Consider the following 26374-nt stretch of genomic DNA (forward strand, 5'->3'; position numbering starts at 1 on the left):
TCAAATTCACCTTATCGTACTTATCACCCATAAAACAAATAAGTATTCTACGAAATGAGCGTAAACTTTACTTACCTTGCATCGAATTATACTTTTTCCGCGAACTTGATCCGTATTCACCTACGCATTCAAACTTTCATTCATACCTTCCATTCTTTCCTTTCCATTCATGTTTGAATTCATTCACGAATTCAAACCTTTCACTCATACTTTCCATTCTTTTCTTTCTTTCTCATGTTCAACCCGATTCTTAAAGAATCGTTGGACCCCTTTTTCCCTCCCACACGACCCCCATCCCAGTTCGTCCGGACATACACGTGGTGTCTCTCATGGTCTCACGAGCGTCCTATGCTTTTTGCACACTGGCCAGGCGTGCAATCCACATACTAGTCTCGTGCCTTCATGAGAATTAGCACTTTATATCCAGGAACCGGTCTTAAGTTCGTGCCACACTCATATGAATCCTTCGAGGATTTCACCCTCATATATAAGGGTATGCTACATACTAATGCTTACGAATTTTTAAAATTTGTGTACCTGGGGTCCATTTTCCTGACATACCACACACCTTAGCTTTCGTACTAGCTTGCGACTGCGGAACATCCCCATTATCCATCAAGCTCACCTTTCAATATTCATCATTATTAGTAACTTCCCACATACTTACTTATGTTAAATCTTACCTTTCGGTCTTGATCGAGTCTTGGATTGTACGGGTCAATAGTCACAAGAGCACACAGGTTTGAGTTCAAGTACTCACTCATTTGTACTTGATTTCGCTCAAACCTAGGTTCTGATACCAACTTGTAACGCCCTAAAACGCATTAATCTAAGATTCGCAGCGGACACTACATAACTAGAAATTTTCCTTCATGATATTCTTTCTTTCATTTAAATACATTAATCTCTTTTATAATTTAATGCAAAACTAACATACATGACTCAATTATGTGACTACGTATACACCCACATACAATCCGTGTCTTGACTCGATCTTCAACCGCGTACGCTTCTAGATGAAACATCCAACATGTATAGCCTGCAGTCACCACATTCAAACACATTATTAGCAACCGGTGACATAATACAAAAATCTTAGCACAAGCATAATAGCGCGTCAACGTTTCATGCTTTTTCTTATACTAGCCCCTTCATCCATCCACTCGATTGCTCGCATCAGATTGTGGAGTCAACCTTCACATCCTTTGTTACCATGCCTATACTACACATTAATTCTCAAGAGAAAAGCGATTAGTACATTAGCTTCCACTTACATGATCATGTCCTCAAATATACATAACTCATCTTATTCATTCAAGCATAATTTCATTATGTAAGTTCCCTTTCTTACCCAACCAAATCGAATCTTTTTCTTAACCACTTCTAACCCATTCCATTAAAAACTTAACTTACTACTTGCATCAAACCATATCTTCTTACATTGCATTCAACAATAATCACATATCATAAATACATTAACAACTAAAGAGTAAGTTCGGAGTGCACTTACCTTGCGCGTCCGTATTCTCGTTCGCTTACTTGATTGAGTCCTCTTAGCCCGTTAGCCTTCAAAGCTCCCATCCATCTTGACATGATTCCTATACACTCATGTCATTACATTCACATTCTTATTAGCATATATGCTTATACATGTGAACAACCATATCAAATTCACATCTAATATACGACCTACATAAAGCATACTTAACATCATTAATCCACTCAAACAGGCATAAAACATACTCGACATCATCCCTACATAATACTCACATGAACTATATCCATTTACCCACTACTTGCATACAATTTCACTTATTATTGTCTTTTAGACATTTCATCAAACACCTGGTGCGCGTATCATTTTCTAAGCATAATGTACAAGTGCTTTAAGCATGTTCTTCCTTATTTCATCTTATGAACCCTTACATTCAAGCAAAATCTCATAATCACAAATTCCACATCAAGTTTATCTATCTAAGCCTATCATACTACACCCTATATATCACAAAATCACACTATAACATCTTCAAGTTCATCATGATCATCATCTTCACACTCATGCAATGGGTTTTATTCTAAATCACCCAATTACTTGAATTTACTCATAACATAAGTTCTACTTGATGTTTCTAACACCTCTACATGCTTAATTTCATACAAATTCATGGATTGATCATAACCCACTTCGAACAAGATCATCAAATCTAAATTTTAAGACATACCTTATGATCCCCTTGCGAAGGTGATCGTTAATTCATGTTCAGTTGTGAATTTGGACCTCATTCCACCCTTCAATTTGATGATTTATCAAGAACAAGGGTTTGAACCCTTGTTCTTCTTCTTCCTGCTCGTTCCACGCACACACCAAGTGTGTGTGTGTGTGTGTTTTCCTTTTATTTAATAGATTATGTTTCCCTTTTAACGGTTTTGGTCCCTTAAACTTCGTTTCAATTAATAATGAGACTTACACTCGTTATCTTGTTACTTATATACATGTCACCACTTGGTTAAATATTTCTAGTCAACTTTTATTTACGGTTCCGTTTTTACCCTAAACGGTATTTTACCCGGTTCCTTTATATTAACCGATTTTAAATTATCAAACCCATTTTGGGGTGTTAGAGGTCTCACTGGAAGAAGTCTCTCTATTCCTATTCCTACGGGGTAGAGGTAAGGCTGTATACATCTACCCTCCTTAGACCTTGCCTTAGCTTTGCTATTTGTGAGATTTACTAAGTATGAGATGATGATATTCATAAATTACATCACCTAGTTATAAAAACTGTCGTTGCGTTGCGGCGATCTTATTTTGTTATTTAGTCTTTGTTTATATGTGTTTGAAATCAATACAAGCGCGTTACACACGGAACCGCTGACAAGAATAAAAAGAAAATGCAGAAAAAACACAAAAAAATAACCGAAAGAAAATCAACTAAAAAGTTGTATGGTAATTATGTTGTTCGATAGAAACCCGTAGTCAGAGATGAGCAAATAGTAATGGGTACCGGTACCGAATTTCCTGAATCGAAAGATCCTAAGTACCAGTTCGGTACAGACGTTTGGCGTTCCTGGTACCGGTTTGCTACCGGTTTTTACATTCATATACCGATACTGTAACCGGGGTATCAGTTGGTACCGAGCTCATCCCTACCCCTGAAACTAAAAAAAAGGTGTACGATACCGTTGTTGTTCGTACGGTACCCGTGATCAGGGATGAGCAAATGGTACTTGGTAGCAGTACCAAATTTCTCGAACTAAAAGACTATCAAACTCAATCTGGTACCGACTTTTAGCGTTAAACCGGTATTTTCGATACAAGTACTGGTTGACACCAAACTTATCAAACTTAAAAAATAAAGATAATAACAATTATTATAATGTTTTATTATATTATAATATAATATATAGAAAATTACTATTCAAAACGTTCATTTTTTAATTTAAATAAATATATATAGGGTAATATATAGGGTAATTTGTGATATTTGTAGCTAATTTATATACTATCAATTTAGAAAATATTTGTGCAATGATAGTTGTAAACTATGCTTTGTTATTTGTTAATGCATTTGTGGGTTGTATTTTAAGCTAATATGGTTTATTTATATACTATTAATTTTAAATATTTGTGTGCATATTTGGTTATAAGTTGTGCTTAAATAGTTGTACCTTAATCAAATATAGGTTGTAAGTTGTGCTTAAGTGGTTGTATCTTAATCAAATAATAATGGTTTCATTACCTTACCAAATTCAATCTGTTTTGTATGCATGTATGGTTGTAAATTGTACTTAAGTGGTTGTACCCTAATCAAATAATGGTTTCAATATCTTACCATATTCATTCGGTTTGATTCATTCAAAGTTGTGTTGTTTTATTTGTAAATTATTATTATTTATAATAATCTAATTAATTTAGCCAAAATCTTGTATAAATATAATTTGCAACATATTGATGCAATGGTTTTTGTAATGTATGCATTATTGTTTGTATAGTGGTAATGATATATATTATATATAGATTACGATAGACCTGTCAAACGAGAAAAAATTGACGCGCGTTCATCGTAACGCGCGAGTCCTAGATCAACTTAGTTATTTTATTCTATATTTTACGTTTCGACATTTCGGTTTAATTTATTCGCATTAACACCGCAACTTCAGTGTCGGTGGTCACTGACAGTAGTGTGGCATTAGTGCTCGCCCCCGCCGCAACGTGGGGGGTGTTTAATACTAGTTACAATTATTTCTAATTTTTCAATCGACGTTGAGTTATGATGCATAATTAAATACTAGTGGGAAACCCGCGCGTTGCGGCGGAGTCAACACTTTGCAATAGAATTTATAAAAAGCTGTCAGTAGAAACCGCTAGATGCTTTCAAGTTTCAAATTATCATCCATTCAACACATACCGTAATAGCCAACACTCCTTTAACCAATTTTAAAGTACATAATGTTCGAACAAAGAATAGAAGCTATCAACGGTTGATTTCGTTACCTAGGAGCAACTATGAAATATGAACAATACTCGAATTCCTCTAATTATAAGTACATGCAAGGTAACAACACCTTCAAACATGACCCTTAGCGTATGTCCACCAGCAACATCAGTCCTAAAATTTTATAAAAATCGAACATAACAACATTATAAAATGGAGATATAAAAACAAAAATATTCAGTTGGAAACACAGACATATATCGATCTTACGTGTCCATAAGTATTCCAGCATTGGCCAAACATTAAACTCATCACAGTGTAAAATAGATGCCAGACTGCAAGGTGAGCACAGAGAAAGAAGTGCCTGCAACCCAAAAAATTTATTTATTACATCAAATCCTTATAAAAAATTTTTACTAAAGAAATGATTAACTGATGGAAGAACACTTTATCAGCATTTCGCATTCCCTTTAACATCAAGTCTTCCATTGCTGCCAATAATATTTTGTGGCTTCTACATTGAAGCGGATTGGGTCAAAGGACAAATGGATTCAGGTTGAAACGGGTCGGGTCGAATTTGTTGATCAGGATAAGATCTTGTCTCTTTTTATAAAACTTTGAATAAAATGATTAGGTGGTTGTATGTATACAAACAGACTTCAGGCCATTAATTATCAACACATTTACCCTTGCAATGAATAGTTGGTGTTGAAATGTGGCAGTGGTTCATACCCAATCTCTATGACTATCCTCAGATTACAACATGCGACACCAAAAGTCAAAATGAAAGAAACACTGTTGATGAACACCAGCATAAATGCAAGCCACCTAATGGCACATGTGAATCAAGATATCCATCTTTTATGAAATTGCAAACTAAACCAGCTAATGAGTTTTTTCATCAAAATAAGAAGTATAAAAATAACTAATTTTCAGATGGAATTTGGCATCAATTGTCTTGAGATTTCATTGACAGGATGTATGGATGAACCGATAATTGAATAGAGAAACTCATCAAGATTCAACCTTTTTATCTCTCAAGCTGTCAAGCAGAACTGAGTAAACTGCTTATTCAATCAGATAAAATAAATTATCAAGTAGGACATTAAACCACACTTACTGGGTAATCAGGTTGATGATTGAGGATGTGCGTGTAAACAAGTGCGAAAGTATATGGGCTCTCAGCTGATGCAAGCTCTCTCAAATCAATTTTCCTGAGTCTGTGTTCAACTTTACGGGACCAAAAGTGCCGGACAACACGTACCCACAAAAACTTTTACGTCCATCTATTTTATAGATATGAATGTGTTGAATATAAAAAACAATTACTTAAATCTTCGATAGCAAGATTTAGAAGGTAGTTTGCGATAGATTATCTTTGGCGGACTTTCAAATACCAATCCAATTAAGGGCAACCGGATTCGGATTTTACCGTAGATCGGGTTCGGGTTTATCGGTCCTAGTAGTTTATCGGGCCGGGTCTCTTCGGGTCGGGTTCGGTTATCGGATTCGGATAAAAAGGAACGGCCCTAATCTTTAGTCCCCAATTAAGAACACATGACCAACAAAATGACCATCATAATTATAATCATAACCTGTAAAGTTCCATTTCTTAATCCCCTTTAGAATCAGTTTTGAACTCGAAGCACAGACCGTGCTATACTACCAATTAAATAATCCAAGTAGCTTCACACAAATAAACACGCTAAACTGTTTAAATCATTCATATTTACAACAATTAGATAGAATCTTACCACGAACTGCATGGGAAGTCAAACACAACCCAAGAACTTTTAGGGCACCAATATGGACTTTCCAAGAACTGAAAGAAGTCAACATAGAATAAAATTAGCTTCATCAAAACTTAAATTAAAATTAACTTACAGATTGATGCATAGTATTTTACAGGGATGCATAGTATTTTAGGGTTTCCAATTCAACTTCCCTAAAACTGAAAGAAGGAAACAGAAGAATCAGATTATTGAAGCAATATAGAACTAAAGAAGTACTTTCAGACTATGATTTGATGAACCAAATCGAACCTGGACATAAAGTAGTAGACATCGTGTGTTGCAGGTGATGGAGAGGAATTGCAGGTGATGGAGAGGAATGGGACGCCGAATGAAGATTCCATTGGAGATAGGGTTTGTAAATGAGCAGATCTGAAGCGTCTAGAGTAAATGGCACGTCTTAATAACCGAGGACGGAGGGCAAAATTGAGAGAAAGGGATGAAAGATTAGGAAGAAGCGAGGACTCTTCATCTCCCGTCTTAAAATTTTAATGGAAATTACCTTTATGTCCATAGGAGATGTATTATATAGTATATTATAATAATACATCTATGATACATCTCCTATGGAAATTACCTTTATGTCCATAGAAGATGTATTATAGATTATAGATATAGATTAAATAACCATGTGTCTAACCCATTATAATTGTGAATTCAACTTAACATTTTGTTCCATTGTTGTAATGGGTTTGATGCACATGCATAAAACGGCATGTCAAATTCATTACAAAAATTTGTTACGGAAACCAATTGACGATGTGACTATATTACTACACAATAACCGTCTTTGATTTATTTATAATTGTAACTAGTCAGAAAAAAAAACATACAAAAATGCTCATCCATGATACTTCTTAAGATCATTAAGAAAAATCTGTTTTTACAATAATCTCCCTCATAAAAAATGTAAATACGTCATACCTTAAAAAAAAGAAATTGTGCCCAACTTTGTGCAACCATCTTAAAAGAATTTCTGATTGACGAATACATCTTCTTCTTCATTTTATTTTGTAAATACATAAGTAGACTATTCAAAGTTCAAACAAAACCAATTCAATTAGTAGACTATTCAAATAAAACTCATTTAATTAGACATGTGTTGACAAAATACTCATGTGAAGTATGAGTTATCTTGCTACCCATAAAGAATGATAAATGTCAAACTAAATGATGTATTTATAATTATGTTATTGCACAAAGTAAACATGTAGATGATGACATTACAAAAAATATAGTTTACAAGTAATAACCCCTTTTTAAAAATAGTATTATTGCATACTACCACTACCACTAACAATAACAATAATAATACTACTAGTGGTGGTGGTAGTAGTCGTGGTGATGGTGGTACTACCACCACTAATAATAATAATAATAAAATAAAAAATTTATAAAGTATAGGGTTTATCAAAATTAAAAGTAAACCATAAGGGTTATTTGGTATTTGTGCTAATACTCTAAGGAAAGATTTTTACATTTAAGAATAGTCTAAGGGAAGAAAACATATATATATATATATATATATATATATATATATATACTAGGTTAGCAACCCGTGTATTACACGGTTTTACCATATAAATTATATAATTCATAACTTTATAAATAATCGAAATATAAATGACTTTAATACACAAAAGGCCCTTTGTGACTTTAATACACAAAAGGCCCTTTGTGAATAATTTTTTGGAGCGAATCAAGATCGCAATTGATTAATTAGATCAAGAGGTAGGCGGTATCTGTCACAAAATTCATATTCAAGATTAGATGAAATTTCATAATGAGTTTTCAAATTTGACATAGATTGGTTACAACAATTGTCTGGTCTATTAAATAGTAAAAATGACAATAAAAATAGTATGAGACGATGTGCATGGCATAAACTAAGAGGTATGCGTGATCAATAGCTTAAAATGCTGCATATGTGAATTCAATATCATTAACTATTGCAAAGTAACTTCATAGTCAAAGATCCCAATAAACTCAAAATAAATTGGTTGATGAAAATTTTATCTGAAATAAGTGGTTTGGGAAGGTAAATTGCGTTTTTTTTTTTTTTCAGCTGAGGTAAATGTTACATATTACCTTGACTTCTCACCTGTTAAAGAAGCAGTCTCTTCAGATTGCTTATAAAGGAACTCTAAAAAATCGGTGTAAATTGAAATCACTTCTATAACAAAACCAACATTATAGTCTACATTATATATAAATAAAAAACTTGAAAGTTGGTAGTTGAAAATACAAGTCTACAAAAAAAAACATACAAACTTTGAAAGAAACATTAGTGTTGTTATTAAGATAAGGAAGTGATAGCTTCAATTAATAATTACAAAACAACTGAGCAAAATTCTTATTACTATTAATAAAAGTTGATCATATTTCAATCAATATCACACAGTTCCCTAAAAATGGGTTGTATGAGTGTAAAACAAATAATCAAAGCAAGTGTATAAGCTCGGGATCGTCGATTAGAATGATGATTGACCAAAGAAATTGTCAATGAAATTACACCACATTAACAACATAATAATTAAATGTTCCGAAGAAGAATATCATACCCGGAGATTCCACAATGCAAAAGCGTCCCATTAATTGACATACGGTGAGTTCTTAGTAAAAACGATAAAAAAGATAAACAAAAGCACATCAACAGATTCACATAATCACACAAATCAATAGTAAAACCTTTTCCCAGAAACATAAACCAAAATCCCTTCAATTTGAATTCAATTTCCAAACAAAAATGGATTTCAAACCCCCTAAATCACAAATTGACTTCAATTTCAAATAGCAAATCGACACAATCAGAGGTATAGACCATATTACATGGAAACGAATAAAAAAACAAAACAATTAAGTAATCCTAATTATCATTTAATCTAGCAAGTAAGAAGTACAGAGAGTGATAACACCGATAGTCTATAAATACATCCATGAAGGCGGGATGTTACATGTGCATAGAATCGAATTCAAATTCAAATCTAAATCGAGTACAAACAAAAAACGAAGGTTAATCGGATGAAATCTGGTATTTCCGAAAGGGATTTTGTTGTTTAGGTTAAAATTGAAGAACGGGAACGTAAAAAGCGCATTAAAGGAGTTATAATTGGATATTATTTATTATCAATTAATAAATTAATTTTAAATTAAATTCATATTACTGTAGAATTAATTCCCTCCAAAAAGCTAGAAAGTTAAAGATGCCACGTGGCAACCCAAAATCCTTATTTATTAGATAGGATAGATATATATATATATATATATATATATATATATATATATATATATATATATACTAGCCTAAGATCCCGCGAGCTTCGCGGGTGGCTTAACACAAACATATAATATATACTGGCAATGAGATAAACTTTGTAATGAAAGAACTCGTGTGTTGCATGGGTGGCTAATAAGAAAAATAACTACTTTAACATTGTTGACATAAATATTTTAATTACACATACGTTGAAATATTAACGGAAATAATAGAGAGTACACCAAATAATTGAAATACATGAACACAACAAAAAATAACAAATCATTGAAGATCTCTTTATAAACAACATTAGTTGTTTTATTCGTAAGTTTGTCGTTGTTGTCAAGTATTAGTATAAGTGTTGATACTTCCACATGCCATATACGGTTTATCCGATAATTATCCAATACATTACATATTTTTAGATGGTGTTATACAATTTTTGTAGTTTTAGAATGTTATCAATAATGTATTAATAATAAAGACGGATATTTTCTATAGATGACAAAAAATTAACAAATTAATATATTATATTGATACGTGGTTTAATTAATATTAGATCAATAGTTTATTGATAATACATTAATATTAATATTAACACATGTTTCTAAGCTAATAATAAATAAAAAACCTATTAAATATTACAATAAGTAAATAGTACATTAAAGATGATTTTTTTTTTCAAAATCATATCTTGACGACTGTATTTGTTAACCGATTACATTATATTCAACTGGTGTAATACACAGGATTTTAACCTATTATTAGTTAAATAAAAGTTGGTTTAAACTTATTATTAGTTACTAAAATTAATTTTAAATTAAACTCAAAGATGATTTCCTACTATATATAAAGTTTGATAAAAAAAATTATTTTATAAGTTGAGAAAGATATAAATATTATTTTTGTTTTTAATCTTAATGATAAATTACGTATTTTAGATTCAATCTAATTGATAATGAGAAAAAAATAGTTATTATATTTGCTTTTAAAGGTAGTTAGATTATTGAGTTTTTAACATCAAATTTGGTTATCAATCTTATTATTGACTTTAAGATTTAATGGACAAACTTTAAACCATGAATTCGTCGTAGGGTGTGAATTTCTGACACGCGAAAATTGTGGGTATGGGTTTTAGTCTAAATAGATTCGGGTTAGTTTCAGGTTAAACCCGCGGACTAACTTTTGATAATAAAACGAAAAAAAAGTACTAATTTCAATTTTATTAACCCTCTAAACAACGTATGATTCAGTTTATGGTCTTCTAGCAACTTGATAGTATGGTCTGTTTAAATAAAAATCTTCCACCTTTAAGAAAAAAAGGTTAAGCAAAACAAAGTCAAACATGCCTCTCTACATGACCAGGTCAAATCTGCAAGTCTTATAGTCAACAAACATAATTCTAGTTAACCCACCTTCATTACTACTACAAATATATTTTTTTAACGGCCAACAAAATATTTTATTCAAATTAACCGGTCAACAAAAATGTTAACCCGGAGATATTACATAGTTTACCAAATAAAAACATTACATCGCACCCCCATAAAGTGTAACTCGAAATTACATCAATCTTCCCACGACAACGCATTGCATTTTGCGCTGTTTTTAACCCATAGGAAGCCATACGTTTTAATTTCATAGGGCTGTCTGCATGACCGATAATATTGCGCGTCTCCATTTCCTTGACCCGTGGCATTTATTTTGTATATCAACCAAATATTTAAGCTCAAGAATATAAAATCGGCTTAGCTTGCACCAGGTTTCTATGAAAGCCCATATTTGTTGTGCAACAGTACACCTAACAAACAAATGACCTGCACTTTCATACATTATAAGAATAATAAAGAAGAATGAGAAAGGGAAAGAGACACATACACTATTCGAATATGCTTCAAAACACCGTAAATCAATTCAATGAATCCAACTGAACCTCCACGAACCTAAACACCAAATTAAACAAATCAATAAAACAATCAGTTGAATTATGATTAAAAGAAAACTGCTTCTAAACCTGCAGATTTATATAATTGTTGATGGTTATATGGATTCCAAGGTCAGAAATGGAAGAAAGTAATCTGGTGATGAAGTTTCCCCGTAGTGGCTATTGACAGAATAGTTAATTAAGTTGCTGAAATCTGTAAGGTGTAGGTTGTACATTCGCATGTTAGATTGGGGCGATAGGTTTGAGAGAGTTTGATCTCAACAGACAACGGAAGCTTCCCAACCCCCGCTACTTTCTTGTTTGTTCTATTAGTTTAAACCAAAACAAAGCCAAGCACCATCGGATAGTTAAAACGAAAACTTTAGTCGAGGCAAATATGCTTATGATAGGCTCAGAGTCTAGAAAACAACAATACCACCATGGTTGAAGGGAAGGTTGCAAGTAATGAATTGCCATCCTTGAACCCTATCATGCCAAGGCAATATCATCAACTTTATAATCAAATGTATTGACTCATCATAGCCTTATGAGAAAATACAACCTCTAGAAACACCGTTCTATGTCTTGAAAATCAGACATTAGTAGGTCCGGAAATGGTAGTCTGTCGGCAAAAAGAGCCATGCGACCATGAGAAGATAAAGCAAGGAGAGCACATACATGTGGCTTGCTCTAGAAACCTTAGAAACAGGTCAGAATGGCATTCGACAAATAAATGCCCAAAACTTACTTAAAGCCAAGCGTACAAATTGGTAAAGCTTTAAGAAGTTCCCGGTTGATAATATAAAAATATACGTTCCCACAAATATTTTCCCTTAGCAACCAACATAGCACCAACTTACACATTCAAGAAGCCTTCAACCGATCCTTGGCTCGCCATCATTGAGCTTACAACATTAGGGCTTATAATAATCGGAACCAGAATACAACTTCATAAAACCTCTCAGATAAGCCCATGCTCACCATCATAGACCAAAACTGTAAAAATAAAGCAATAACCACAAATAAAAAATTAAGGACTTGCACTACTGAGGTCCACATACAAATCCAAACAACCAAATTCCCACCCCAGCTTCTAAATTCCCCCTGGTTATAGATTTCTAAAGAATCTATAAGAATATAAGACACTTAAATGTAAATTGAAAGGAAACTATTAATATTAATTAAAAGATAGATTTGCTTACTAACTTGATATTATTGAGGTTATGTTAAATTCAATTGTATGTTGAAATCGCATATTTTGAGACACTTATTTTTCCTGTAGTCCTTCACATTCATTGATCTGATGAAACATAAACCTTACGAAAATCAAAAGCATGATAAAAATCATAATGTTGTATGGGAAAACATTAGCACCAGGTGCTTAACTTCTCGTTGAGCTACTCTTTAAGTACTCTATTATCTCATGTTTTGACCAGTCAAAGAGAGTAGCATATGTCTCATATTAGAACTATATCTTTCAATAAATCACCAAAATACCCCTAGGGTGTTAAAATTATTATCTTGTCTATGATGTAGTTATGTGTGTGTGTTTTTTAAAAACACATACCTCAAGATCAAAGGACTTCTCATGTAAGTGTGCTTTTAGCTCAGAAACATATCATATAAAATAGGAAATTCAGCTTAGGTAGATGATTGCGCGACAATGATTCAGAGAAATCGAAGTATATATAAATTAAAAAAAGAAGTAACTACAACAATTTGTTTTGAGGATTAGAAATCAAAAGATGAATATGTAGATAACGATTTAACTCTTAATTCATAAGAGCATACCCATATGAAAGTAATCTACAAGCACGACGACGTTATAACTGACAGATTATGCAATATAAGGTTGTGTCACATTTTCTTTCAAACAACTTAAATTTCTCAGCAAAGAGAAAAGATCTCCACCATTCAAAATACCCGCATCACAATGTGCATCAGTTCTCATGAGAAACAAAATCCAAGTTGCATACCTGGCTGAAGCGGCTGAAAACTTAGATCTTACAAACTCAAAAACTTAGATCAGCTGTTATTAGTTTCCTAGGATTCCATTTGGTCAGTGACTATCAAGAACGCTGCATGGTCAGTGACTATCAAGAACGCTGCAACATCGTCCACATAAAAATGCATAGTTGAATAAAATATTTAAAATAAACTTTCTACAAATGCAGTGCAAATAAAGTTGCCACTTTAACTACAAATGCATAACTAAATAAAGTTGCCACTTCATCAATGACTGGACATAAGTCTATTGTCTGTTGTCTGAAGATTAAGTATTTAAGTTTCTCCCAAGTTATAATATTGGTTAATTCGGGTCATGTTCGATCTCTTGTTTGATCATAGAAATTAAGTAAAAGTTATAATAAGAAATATGTATATATATTAAGAATATTGGATTTTAATAATCCCAACTATTCGTTGTTGGCCGCCAACAGTCCCAACTTTAAAATTAACCACTGACAGTCCTAACTTTTAACATATTGGCCACCAATGGACCCTGACTAACAGAACCCCAACGCCATTAGTCGCCGGAAAAACTTTTTTTTTGGCTGGAAATCTCATTTTTGGCCGGAAAACTCATTTTTGGCCGGAAAACTCAACATTTTCGTCCGGAACCTCTTTGTAACCTTATTATGGACCTTTGGGAACCTTTTTATAGTAAAAGTCCCAATTATTAAAGTCGTCGAAAAACTCCTTTTACGCCGAAAAGCTTCTTTTTTGCCAAAAAAAAACTCAACTTTTTGGCCGGAAAACTCAATATTTTCGTCCCAAACCTTTTTGTAATCTTAGATCGGACCTTTAGAAACCTTTTTATGGACAAAAACGGTTTTCCGGCGACCGAAGACTAACGGCGTTAGGGTTCTGTTAGTCAGGGCCCATTGGTGGCCAATGTGTAAATAGGTGGGACTGTCAGTGGTTATTTTTTAAGTTGGGACTATTGGCGGCCAACGGCGGATAGTTGGGATTATTAAAATCCAATATTCCTATATATTGAAGTTACATTTACAATGTACAGATGTATAACTACAAATACAAATTACAAATTTATGAAAACCTTGTTTATAAACAACATTAGATGTTAACTTTCAACCCACTTTACCCGTTGGAGATAAAATGTAAACAGAATCGACCAGTTCATAGTAAAGAAAAGTGGTCTGATCTAGTAACAATATGCATCTTATAATGGTAGAAAAGGAAAATAATGAATGGAATAAAAGCTTACTTACCTATGCTTTCAATTTGGATTTCTATTTGCATACAAATTCCTCCCTGTTGCAAACTGTATTAAATTTTATAATAAAAGTATATTACTAAAATAAAATATCTAAAAAAATAATGAATTGCTTATTGGGATAACAGAAGAGTCATAGTGTAGACGGTCAAATGGAACACAAAGTTAAGATACATCAGATGATTAGTCGAAGTGGTGGTACCAAACCTGTGGTCTAATAGTTTGTCAAAGGCGGTGGTATTCCCTGAAGTCGATTTGTAAAGAACCGACATAACCTGAAATCGAAAGAAAAAAGAATCAAAGTAGGGGTCGCTTGTTAAAACGAAAACAAATTTGTATATTATAAGTTGAAACTGAAACATCCTTTAAATAATCATAACCTCGTTAGGATAAATCGACTTCACTTACCTCTCGAAAACTTTGAACTTGTCCGATGAGTTTGGTACAACAACTAACTTTTCATTCTCCAACGATCTCGTTGTCTTCAAAGAAGGTTTCGCACATACGCAACACCCTTGTAGAAGCATTTTCATCTCCTATTCCTCCTTATAATGAAAAATTAGAAAAATAAACAACATATATACTATAAACATATCACTATAATCAACTATCCAAGGCCATATATCCTAATAAAATTGTCTGATAATACAGAACTTGTTCATTAGGCAAGTAAAATCGAATCGAAAACAATCCTTCAATCGACACCATGTCGGCAATTCCATTCATAACGAACAAATATATAATTAATTAAGCATACATAATTTCTCAAAAGCAAACTTAACACAATGATTGAGAAAAAAGGAAGGAGTACCGATGTTGAATACAACATTAAAGCGTTTGGGAGATGCTTTAATGAAGTGGAAAGTCTACCAGTAACGTCATCAGTATGGTTTTTTTCTTTTCCGGTCGCGTTTGGCCTGTGGTCTCCATCTCCATCTCCGTTTGGTTTCCTCAACGAAGAATCGTCAACCATTACCTGTCTTTTTTTCCTCTGGACAGAGGATGAGGGATAGGAGAAAACTGATGGAATGCTTGAGATGGCAGACGAAGATCACTAAATTAACCAAAATGAAGAACTTTAAACTCACAATGACGCCAGGCCCCACTTAATCGTACACACCTTCGCTAGGTACAGACGACTATAAAACGAATCACACCACAAAATGAATCACTGTCAACCTATGCAAACAAATATTCAATTGGAAAAAAAGTAAGAACGGAAACAAACCACTGAATGCATACCTGGATCGCATATTTTGATCGCCATCTTCTTAAATTCTAGATCAACGAAGTTCTGCGTAAAGATATAACAAAAAATTTTAAAATTGTCCTAAGTAAAAACAACATATGTTACAGGAATCAAGTAAAACCCCTAGCGATAATTTTAGATAAAACAATCTTCAAATGGACTCGACTATCCGAGCCACTGCTTGAAATATCAAATTCGTATTCATCATTTTCTTCATGACCAGTTGGTGGTTCAAGAACACTCAAAGCATTCCTTTGCAGCTTCACTTCAACTCCATTCTTCAGAACCTAGTAAAAGTTGGACTACTTATTAGTCAAATACATAAAATGGCTTTATAATAATCACACAATACAATTATCAATCTTGTTGACTAAAATTAGTACATTAATATGTGTTGACTAAAAATGTAATGTTCGATTTTCACTCACAAAAATGATCATTTATATGCAGCGTATTAACAAAATATGCAAACAACAATTTTTCAAGAATGGATCGTATCATGAAGCATAGCGTCTAAAATCATCATAGTAGTAAAGATATTACCAGTTGAATGAAGCCAAGAATCTTCAACCGCGTTCTACAAAGTTCTGAAAACATCATCAAGATTGTTGCTTAAGTAGCCCTGGCCATCATCCAACAGTTCAGATATGCTTGCTGATTATTTTATATGGTTCCCAATGTTGAATCATCATGCTTTCTTTTTCACCGTCTTTCACAAGATTTAAAGGCCTCTTACAAAATCCAAAACGCGCTTTATACAACCGATACCAGTTTAGAGTAGGCGAATATGTAAAACGAAAGTGAAAAGAGTGCAAACACATGTTGCCAAAACAAAAGCGCAGAGGCTTCACTAACAACATAACCTCTCATTGAGAATCAAATGTTGAACCCTAAAAGCGCAGAAGCTTTTAAACAATCAAAGTAATATTGTCATCATCACCTGTCCAATTACAAAATATTGAATTCAAAAAAAAAAGTTTATTTATAAGTTTAAATTGGCAAAAAAACAAACAAACAGACAAACCTCTTATAAGGCGAATTTGATGTTCTTAGTTGTGTACCCTTTAAACTTTTACTCTAAAACTTTGGTGTCAGGTGATTATTCACCGTCCGAGGCTGTCGTATTGAGCCGGAAGATGTTCCGGCTCAATGAACCCTCACCATGTTCAACCAAGTTTTTTTATCTTTTTTTGTCCTTTATTAATACTGTCAAAAAGTTCTAAAACAACTAAACAATTATTTGCAAATAATGATCATTAGAATATTAAGTTGAATAGGGTCTTGTTAATCGCCAACATCCAGGTACTGAATTCACCTATTGTAGTCTAAGAAGTCAGATGCAGGGGATTCTTCATCATCTCCGAACAACATTAGAAGCAAAGTCAACCAATATTCTTTCTTAAAACAATCATCTCACCAATCGAACTAAAATAATTTTAATTTCTGAACATTAACAAAGAAAACCTAATTTATGAAAAAAAAAAAACCCAATTCTTCATAATATCATAACCATTAAGAAAAAAAACGCTATTTTCTAAACATATTCAAGACGCTGCAACAATAAAAAAAATCAATCTAAAAACAATGTCGCGATCAATGGAATTAAAGGTGTTTGTGACATACATACCAGTTGAAATCGATTAATGGATTCCTTGTTCATAGGACTTGGTAGAATCAAAATGAGTGAAAATTAGAATAATAATCAGCGAAAAAAGAAGAGTGCTTGGTTGCTTAGCCCACAATGTTCATTGTTGTAAACCACCAAAGGTTTGAATGGTAGTGAGTCACGAGAGTTAGGCTGGTGTCGTTAACCCTAGCCTAAAATACCAATCATTGCCGCCAACAACCACCGCCTCTACAAACCTTTATCGAAACTATAAACACCACGATCGTCCTCCATGTCGGCCTCCATGTCACTGCTCCCCAATCCTCATATCGCTGCCATCGCCCCGTCACCTAGAAACCCTAATTCTTGAAAGAAAAAAGCAATCTGGTCGCACAAGTTTAAAGGGCAATCAAAGACGAATTAGAAACACAAACTTACCTCGAATCGAAGATAATCAGTAGAAGATGTTGGCGTCCCTAAAGCTGGTAGAAATCCTAGTTGAACGTCGTTGTAATGAAAGATGTTGATGAGGACCAACACAGACGATTAATGGAAGAAGATGAAAGGCACAGAACAGGGAGAAGAGAGAATGGGGAAGACAAAGATAATTAGGGTTACAAATAATTGCAAAAAGAAGCGTATGTGAGAAAATAAAAAGGAAACGCTTGAATGAATGAGAAACGTGTGAAGAAAGGGACATAAGCATCTCTCGTTTTAGCGCTCATTCTTTTCCATCAGGGAGTAAGGATTTTGGCGGTCAATTGGGAAAAAAAGAGAGTAATCAAATGCCACGTGGCAAGTGATGGGTTAAACTAATGACAAGTGGCTAAAAATTATTTTGTTTTATTAGAAGTAGTAGATATAAATTTAAAAAATTAGTAAATGCCACATGACATCCACCCATTGGCCTACAAAATTTATCAATCAATCAACAACATTCAAAAATAAATAGTAAAACAGACTCACATTGAGATTTTGGTAAATTATAGATGGGTAAATGTGATCTAATTTCCATTGACAAACATTTCGAAAACTGTGTGTGTGTTTTTTTTTTTTTTTTTCTGTTTTTATCGGCTAACATACACATCCTCTAACCCACCATGAAAATTAAACCCTCAACATCACACGGAGAATTCACACCTTAGTATCGCTAGGCTAAAAGTCCTTTGGTAGATAAAATACATGTGTATACAAATCAGATTCCAAAGATTCCAAATACAATGAGAATCATGTCAAAAGGAAGTTTACCTGATTATCCTTTTGACATCAATAATCATAATTATAGAGCTACTAACATCATAAGGTAGATCACAGGTTTCCCTCACAGCTTACAAATGACATAAGAAGTTAAGTTTGGCCTAACAGGGAGTTTGATGTCTTCCCAATCTTCATCATCAAGTGGTGCAAAGTAAGAGTCAACCATCTGCTTGCTCACAAGCTCCAGTTTTGAAGGTTCCCACTAAAACAACGAAACCGAAAGAAAGAACATATCAATAGAGGTGGCACTCCTAAACCCATTTTTTTACAAATGGGTTGCTTTCGGTCATATTATATCTCAAACGTAGGCTGTCCTTTTTTATCCGAAACCCGACCTGAATTTGAAGCCACCCGAACGCGAATTAGAGAATATTCAAAATACTCGAACCCGACCAACCCGAACCTTAAATGGGTCAGTTATCAGGTCAATTTTTCTCAACCAAAAACCTAAGCAACCTAACCCGAAAAACCTGAAACTCGAAGCCAGTATAAATACCCGAACATTAATTGTCTTTTTTTATGGATGTGATTTGATTTAGAGTGTTTTGTATTTGAAACATCAAGTTTTGAGACTTTTGAACATTATCATACCATATTGTTAAATGATGTTTAAATTGTAACTATATTTATTTTAACATGATATATTTGATGATATTTTGTGATTTTTTTTTCATTTTATATCTAAACCCGAAAACCAAACAACCCGACCCGAACTAACCTAAATAACCCATACCCGAACTTTAAATGGGCCGTTTATCGGGTCACCTTTTCCTATCAAAAAACCCGACCCGAACTAACCCGCACCCGAATAACCCATACCCGAACAACTCGAACTTTAAATGGGTCGGTTATCGGGTCACCTTTTCCTAGCAAAAAAAACCGAACAACCTGACCTGAAAAACCCGAAACCCGAAGAACATCCCTACTCAAATGGATCAAATAGATCAAAGCTAATAAATTTAACCAAAAGAGTTGAAAGTTGTTCAAAATGTATTCAAATGCATAAAACCTTCTAATTCACTTTATTAAAAAAAAGGTTTAGATTATTATCGCAACGGTATAGTTTTTTAATCATATTTAAAACAATAACATTTTTTTGTTATTAAGAAAACTTTAAACAAGAAAGTGTTTGCAAGCAGGTCCAACCTGACCTGTAATCATATCTATAACATTAACATTTTTTAAAGAACAATGAAATAAGATAGTGTTTGGTTAGCAACTTGCAAGTAGGTCTAACGTTACTTGAGCTACCTGAACTCATTTTGACCCGTTACCCAACCCGCTTAACACACCCAGATTTTCTTTACTATCTTTTACCTTCGGATTTTTATCTTTATCGACCAGCAACGCCCTACATCCCTGCATTAGAAAAAGAGTTATGGTCTCATGAAGGAAAAACTCAAGTATAGTTCCATCTATATCGGATACAGTACATGTGCCATGCATAAATATTAAGACATATGGTTGATGCTCAAATACTTTGAAGCCTTTTTATAGAACGGATAAAGTAATAAATTGGTACCTCAAAGAAATCCCTGCAGACTTTTCCTCGTATGACGGTACAACTCATTCTGTATTCACGAATAAGACATTGACCCACGCCTTGAAGTCTCCCAGTTCTAATCTGCACACCATAACTTAAGAAAGTTAGACCATAAGAAGGGCACCTAAGTTATTGTATAAAGATTGGCTTATAATCGAGATGAATTAATAAAAGTACATATTGAATATGTAAATCAAGAGCACGGTAAATACTTACAGAGCGAAGAGAAATTTTGAGACTTGTTGGTGATGCTTTCTTTAAGGTTTTGATAGTCCATGAGATCCAGTCATCCTTGTTTTTATCAGCCTCTTCCTCCTGGAAAAAGTGAAACCGTTTGATCTCAAATGAGTGGCGAGTAAATTATTCTCAAAAGTATATAATACTTCATTCATCCATTTGCTCCTTGAGGATTGGAAAATAAGAAAATTTCAAAAGCTGTAGAAACTTACAAAAGTACAAAAATGTGTATTCATGCAGGATGTCCCGCTTGCGGTATGCGCATATAATGTATATATGTGTGGGCACTCGGGGGGCAAAAGTGAAAGTGCACTAATTTTAACGTTATTTTACTAATTTCGTGAAAATAACATTAAAAGAGGGGGATGGTTAATCATGCATCATGTGGTGGCGTTGATAGCTGAAAGACAAGGGAGTACATGCACTAATCGGCCTTTGTCTTAATTGATGAGTGTTGTGTGCCTTATGTCCAAGGCTTGATACAAAACTACTATCGAGCCGTGGGTTTCACTGGAAGCAGCCTCTCTATTTCTACGGGGTAGAGGTAAGGCTGTCTACATCTTACCCTCCTCAGACCATACCTTAGCTTTGCTATTGGTGGGATTTACTGAGTATGATGATAATGATGATGCAGGAAATGAGTACATTTCATGTTTATGGAACTTACAAGTGCAGAGATAATCTCCTCAACAGTTCTGCGAGAGAAACAACTATTAATGGTTTTTAACCTGCAACATGCGGTAGCAAAACTAAAGTCATTGGTGGGGTCCCATGAGTTTTCCTAACGGGTTCTCACGGTTAAAAAATAATAATAATCACATACCGGAAAAATTGACTCTTTTCTTTTAACTTAGGATTTTTGTTCGAGAAGTCATGTATAATATTGTTGATGATTTTTGGATCGCCCGTATTTGCTTTGCATAATGCATCTTCTAATGCGGAAAATTTCTGTGCATAGATAGAATACATACATGTCAGTCAAGCATTGATAGCATATTTAACAAAAACAATATTGGGATCATTGAAACAACTTTAGGATGAAGGGAGAAATAAATCTAGAAAATCAAAATAAAATGAACCTCTAACGGGATAAAGTGGGTTGCAAGACCACATGCAAGCATTTCAGCACCATCCAATCTCGCACCCGTAAGACCCACATATTCCCCTGCCACAATATGAACTAAAATATCAACATGGTGTTGCATTCAACTTAAATTGCCCATGAATATTATAAGAACCCAAAATGTTGCAGATATATGATATTTACCCACTTAATATTCTTACATATAATTCATTAATTTATATTGTATAATCTAAGACGCAATCAGATTAAGATCAAACTCAATTACCGAAGAATCCAGGCAGTCTTGATAAGTAATAAGAGGCACCTACATCTGGGAATAACCCTAATGCAGTCTCTGGCATTGCAAAAACCTGCAAAATTCAAAAACGATTGTTGTTTTTAGAAAATTCACCATTCTTATAGTCTTATGAAACAATATACATACATGCATATTATAAAAAAATTTGATGCTTGAGACTTTCTTGAAGTTGAAGGGGCTGTTTGGTAGCCTCTGAATGGTCATTAAGAGGCTACCTCTTAATGGAACCATTAAGAATTTTACCAATGAGAAGGTAGAAGAATGTGACATGTGATGATTTACCATTCAGAGGTTACCTCTTAACCATTCAGACTTGAGGTTACCTCTTATTCATTCAGAGGTTTTAAACCATTAAGAGGTAGCATCTGAATGGTCACCAAGAGGCTACCAAACAGCCCCTAAAAATATGACAAAAGGCATACCGTATCATCTGTAACAACTCGAAATCTACCATGTACTGCAAAGGCTGCACCACCTCCCATAACAATTCCTCTAATAAGTGATACCTTCAAGTATGGTCTCAGGTTAACATAATGATTATCAATATATTATACATAAATATGAATTTGTGTTCAACGTAAGATTTTCGTACGCTGTGAACAAACAAACTTGGTATAAAGATAGCATTGGTTTTGACTTTTGAGAGCTTTTACCTGGGTTTTGGCGTAAGTTGCAATCAGATAATCCAATGTATATGCCGTATAGAATACAGTTGCAGCTTCTTTCCAGCTAACTGGTACAACAACCAAGAAAAATAAAATTAATCAGATAAGCAATAAAGCACCATCAAACTCATTGCAACAACAGTTATATATACCATTAAGAAAAACTGAAACAGCACCACCAGCACAAAAGGCCTTTCCTTCACCCTACATCCAAATTTTAGTATAAGCCATAAGTTAACAAAAACCGAATCCGCAACCAACAGAAAAAAATATTATAATTATAATAACAACTTTACCGAGAAGATTTTATTTTAAATGAAAAGTACCTTTACAATTACCAGCTTGACACTGGGATCCTCTTCATAGGTATTTAAGAGTTCCAAGATCTGGGATGCCTATAAAAGGTAAATAAGTTAATATTTTCTTTTCTTTCAAGTTACACAATATAGTTATATCATAATTAAAGGAAAACTATGGCAGTAACTAAATAAAGCATTGGAAACATGTTACATGTCATCACAATATAAACTGCGTATTAATATGATGGATCGAATAACATACCATTTCAGGGGTAAGCGCGTTTAGTTGCTGAGGGTTGTTTAATATGATGGTTCTCACATTTGATGTCTGTTTAACCAATACCTGAAATATCAAGAAAGTTACCAACTTATCTTTCAAATTCTATACTTCGCCGCCTCCTGTTACAAACATTTTCTAGCTCAAATACTGACCAGATTTTTGTTTAGCAAGGGGGCCCGGCCTATTTGGAGGCCTAAAGCGAAACTAAAATTTAAGGCCTTTTTTTCAGTAATACGGTAATTTCTGATCGTCTGAACTCATAATCATACTCCGATTTCACTACTTTCGGTTTGCTAAATCATTTCCAGGTGTCATTTTTTGAGAAATTCCAATTTTCAAGGTAAACTTTTTTTTGATATCATACAATTGATCAAATCAAAATACAAGAAAAATATGCACCTAGAAATGGATTTACCCGAGACTGCCAAACGGTAGTTTCTTAATCTCTCTAGCCATTCACCTTGAATATAACACAGTTTGAAGAGCAGTGTGAATGTGGAACAAGTGGGTTTGCATTCTTTCTTTAGGCCCATAAATCTTTATATTCACAAACCAAAATTTAAAGATGTGAAGTTTTTACTCACATCTTATACAACAAACAACAACAATCGTACCCAGTACAATCTCACCCATAGCCAAGCTACTGTTAGGGTCTAAGGAGGTGGGATGTAGAGAGATTGCTTCTAGTGAAACCCCTAACCAGGGCCGTTCCAACCTTTTTGGAGCCTTAAGGCGAAATGAAATTTTGGGGCCCTTTTTCCTTCTTTGATTATTATAAACGATTCCCTTATCCGTGTGTGAAACCAAGCAAAAATCTAACACAAGTATAACACAAAGTGGTTTGCTTGTATAAAGAATCAAACATATCTAAAAACAATAAGTTTGCACTATTTTTATAGTTAGCATACTAATTTTCTTTTAAGTGAAGACCCTAGGCCGAAGCCTAGGTTACTTGTATTGGTAAAAGATCAAATAAAAATAAAATAAACGTACGAACTGTACGAATTGAAAGAAAAGTCAAAAAGTGGCGGTGGCAATATGGTAATTATCAGCAATTTCAAAAGTACTGTACTGGGGAAAAGCAAAAAGTGGCGGTGGCAATCTGGTAATTATCAAAAACTTCAAAATTACTCTAGTAGGGTAATTTTAAGCATCTGTAGGGTAATTTTGAGCATCAATAGGGTAATTTTGAGCATCTGTAGAGTAATTTTGAGAAATGTAGGGTAATTATCAAATTACTCTAGTAGAGTAATTTTGACTTCTGTAGGGTAATTTTGGGAAATGTCTTGTAGAGTAATTTTGTTAGCATTTAGTTATGGGGTTTAGCTTTATGATTTAGTTTTTAGCTTTTAGTTTGGGTTGGGGGGGGGGGGTTAGGTTTTTTTAGGTTTTTGGGGGTGAGGGGGGGGGGGGTTAGGTTTTTTTAGGTTTTTGGGGGGTGGGGGGGGGGGTTAGTGTAGTTTTGATAATTACCCTACAATTTTGATAATTACCCTACACGACCAAAATTACTCTACTTGAGCTTTTACAAAATTACCCTACAGAAGTTCAAAATTATTGTACTAGAGTAATTTTGAAGTTGCTGATAATTACCAAAATGCCACCGCCACTTTTTTGACTTTCTTTCACTTCGTACGTTTCGTACGATAATTTTATTTTCACAAGAACTTAACTCTACTTGTATTATAGGTCCGGCTTTGCCCCTAACTCCAAATTCATATCCAGACACAAGAGTCAAATAAAAACATGTATCATATAACCACATAAAAAGGGTACCAAAGATCTTCTTAGTAAGCTACCAAACACGAAAAATGATGAAAACATATAATAGGAACAGATAACACATCAAATAGACACACATGACACGTGCAAGCTATCACACAATATCATCCGCAAAAAGCAAAAGCAGGCACCAAAGAACCACCTCTTGCATCAACTATGACAACTCATCCATGACAACCGCAAAAAGAAACGGGCTCAAAGCATACCCTTGGTGGAGGACACATTGACAGTTACGACACATGGTGATAAAAACAACCAATTTCTTTGTATAAACAACCAAATATGTCTATAAAAACAATACCTGACTTGTTGGCGCCATGATGATGATACACAGAGAACCGTAACTGTTATTTATTAACGACGAGTGTTAGCACCAGATGATCATCATCGGTAAAATGGGCTAAGACCACAACTACTTTAATTTTGTTTTATAACTTTATTAGGTTGTCCGGCGTCGATTTGTATTAAATAAATAGATGAATCAATGATTACCGCTTTTCTTTGAATTTTCAATTGAAATATCGTCTTACGTTTGGTGTAATCTGTTGGCGGATGACCCACCCTATGGCTGCTATGGTGGGTGCATAGTGGAGCAAGAAACGACAAATCTTTAAAGAATAATTAAGACAAAAACATCCACAACACATGTAAAAAAATAAAGGTGGAGGAGGAATTTCTGAAGTCACGTTCATAACATACGTGGTTCTTTGTATGTTTCCTATGGCTATCTTCTTACTAGAATAGATAATATAATTAATTAAATTCTTCATCATATAATTATTAATTAATTAAATTTTTCTATCATTCGGGAAAAGCCTAGGCGTGTAAATGAGCAGCCACTCAAAGCTACTCAATGTTGACCAGTTCTGTTTAAACATTATGGAAAACATGAATAACATACATATTACAGCAGACAGGTCAGCAGAGAATTCAGTCAGAGATGCAGCCATTGAGTTCGACATACTTGTCAGGATGATCTGGTTCCTCCTTAGGGTGTAAAGTTATGATGGTGATGAACCGAGACTAGGGAGAGAATCGGTTAGGGATAGAGAGCCGATTGTGATGTTATGAGGGTTGTGTGTATTGTGTAATTGTCTAACCCTTAAACTCTCTAATAATCTCCTTATATATACACCCAAGAGGAAACTCAATTAGTTAATAAGGGTAATATGGTCCATCAACAATTACCAACTAATTATTAATAGGTTATTAATATATTTTAATCTATATAATATAAATGATTATAATGGCTACAAGATTAAATATTATAATATTTATATATTTAATCTCACATTCTCCCACTTAGCCGAGTAATCATTTATCATGAGTATTAGATGAGCCTGGCCAGGAGTTAACACTCATTCTAGCCTTAAACCAATAACTATAGCAGAGAAATACGGCCGTTGAATCATCATTCGACTCAGGACCCCCAT

General features: G+C 33.9%; 1 protein-coding gene and 2 long non-coding RNA genes across 4 annotated transcripts; all 3 read right to left on the reverse strand.

Annotated features, from left to right (window-relative positions):
- Positions 1 to 839: 839 nt before the first annotated feature.
- On the reverse strand, positions 840 to 2350 carry LOC110863733. Its single transcript, XR_002549326.2, has 3 exons — positions 2223 to 2350; positions 1511 to 1598; positions 840 to 1039 (listed from the first exon to the last, which is right to left on the reverse strand). It is a non-coding gene; the product is annotated as an uncharacterized LOC110863733 (long non-coding RNA).
- An 8532-nt stretch (positions 2351 to 10882) lies between these two features.
- LOC110864646 lies at positions 10883 to 15875 on the reverse strand. The gene is made up of 8 exons (XR_004860032.1): positions 15453 to 15875; positions 15050 to 15186; positions 14849 to 14916; positions 14637 to 14689; positions 13383 to 13511; positions 11497 to 12402; positions 11361 to 11425; positions 10883 to 11283 (listed from the first exon to the last, which is right to left on the reverse strand). It is a non-coding gene; the product is annotated as an uncharacterized LOC110864646 (long non-coding RNA).
- A 2754-nt stretch (positions 15876 to 18629) lies between these two features.
- LOC110864640 (3-hydroxyisobutyryl-CoA hydrolase 1) lies at positions 18630 to 25495 on the reverse strand. Of its 2 annotated transcripts, none has more exons than XM_022113754.2 (14): positions 25243 to 25495; positions 23142 to 23222; positions 22907 to 22975; positions 22733 to 22784; positions 22569 to 22648; positions 22338 to 22421; positions 21883 to 21967; positions 21613 to 21698; positions 21357 to 21481; positions 21201 to 21261; positions 20513 to 20611; positions 20276 to 20377; positions 20071 to 20112; positions 18630 to 18955 (listed from the first exon to the last, which is right to left on the reverse strand). In XM_022113754.2, the coding sequence occupies exons 1-14, from the start codon at positions 25258 to 25260 to the stop codon at positions 18818 to 18820; spliced, it is 1122 nt and encodes a 373-aa protein (XP_021969446.1). In that variant the 5' UTR covers positions 25261 to 25495; the 3' UTR covers positions 18630 to 18817. The 2 variants fall into 2 exon arrangements, with proteins under 2 accessions (XP_021969446.1, XP_021969448.1); XM_022113756.2 differs by having other exon boundaries at positions 18954 to 19088.
- Between the last annotated feature and the right edge of the window lie 879 nt (positions 25496 to 26374).

Source organism: Helianthus annuus, chromosome 6, assembly GCF_002127325.2.
Source record: "Helianthus annuus cultivar XRQ/B chromosome 6, HanXRQr2.0-SUNRISE, whole genome shotgun sequence".
Classification (NCBI taxonomy): Eukaryota; Viridiplantae; Streptophyta; class Magnoliopsida; order Asterales; family Asteraceae; genus Helianthus; species Helianthus annuus.

Bases quoted from the DNA above. Each gene is read 5' to 3' on its own strand.
- LOC110864640 (XM_022113754.2), bottom strand. The intron at 22,785-22,906 runs GTACTTTTCATT...ATTTGGATGTAG, and splicing joins TCAAGCTGGTAATTGTAAAG to GGTGAAGGAAAGGCCTTTTG. The intron at 18,956-20,070 runs GTAAAAGATAGT...TCGTTGTTTTAG, and splicing joins ATAAAGATAAAAATCCGAAG to TGGGAACCTTCAAAACTGGA.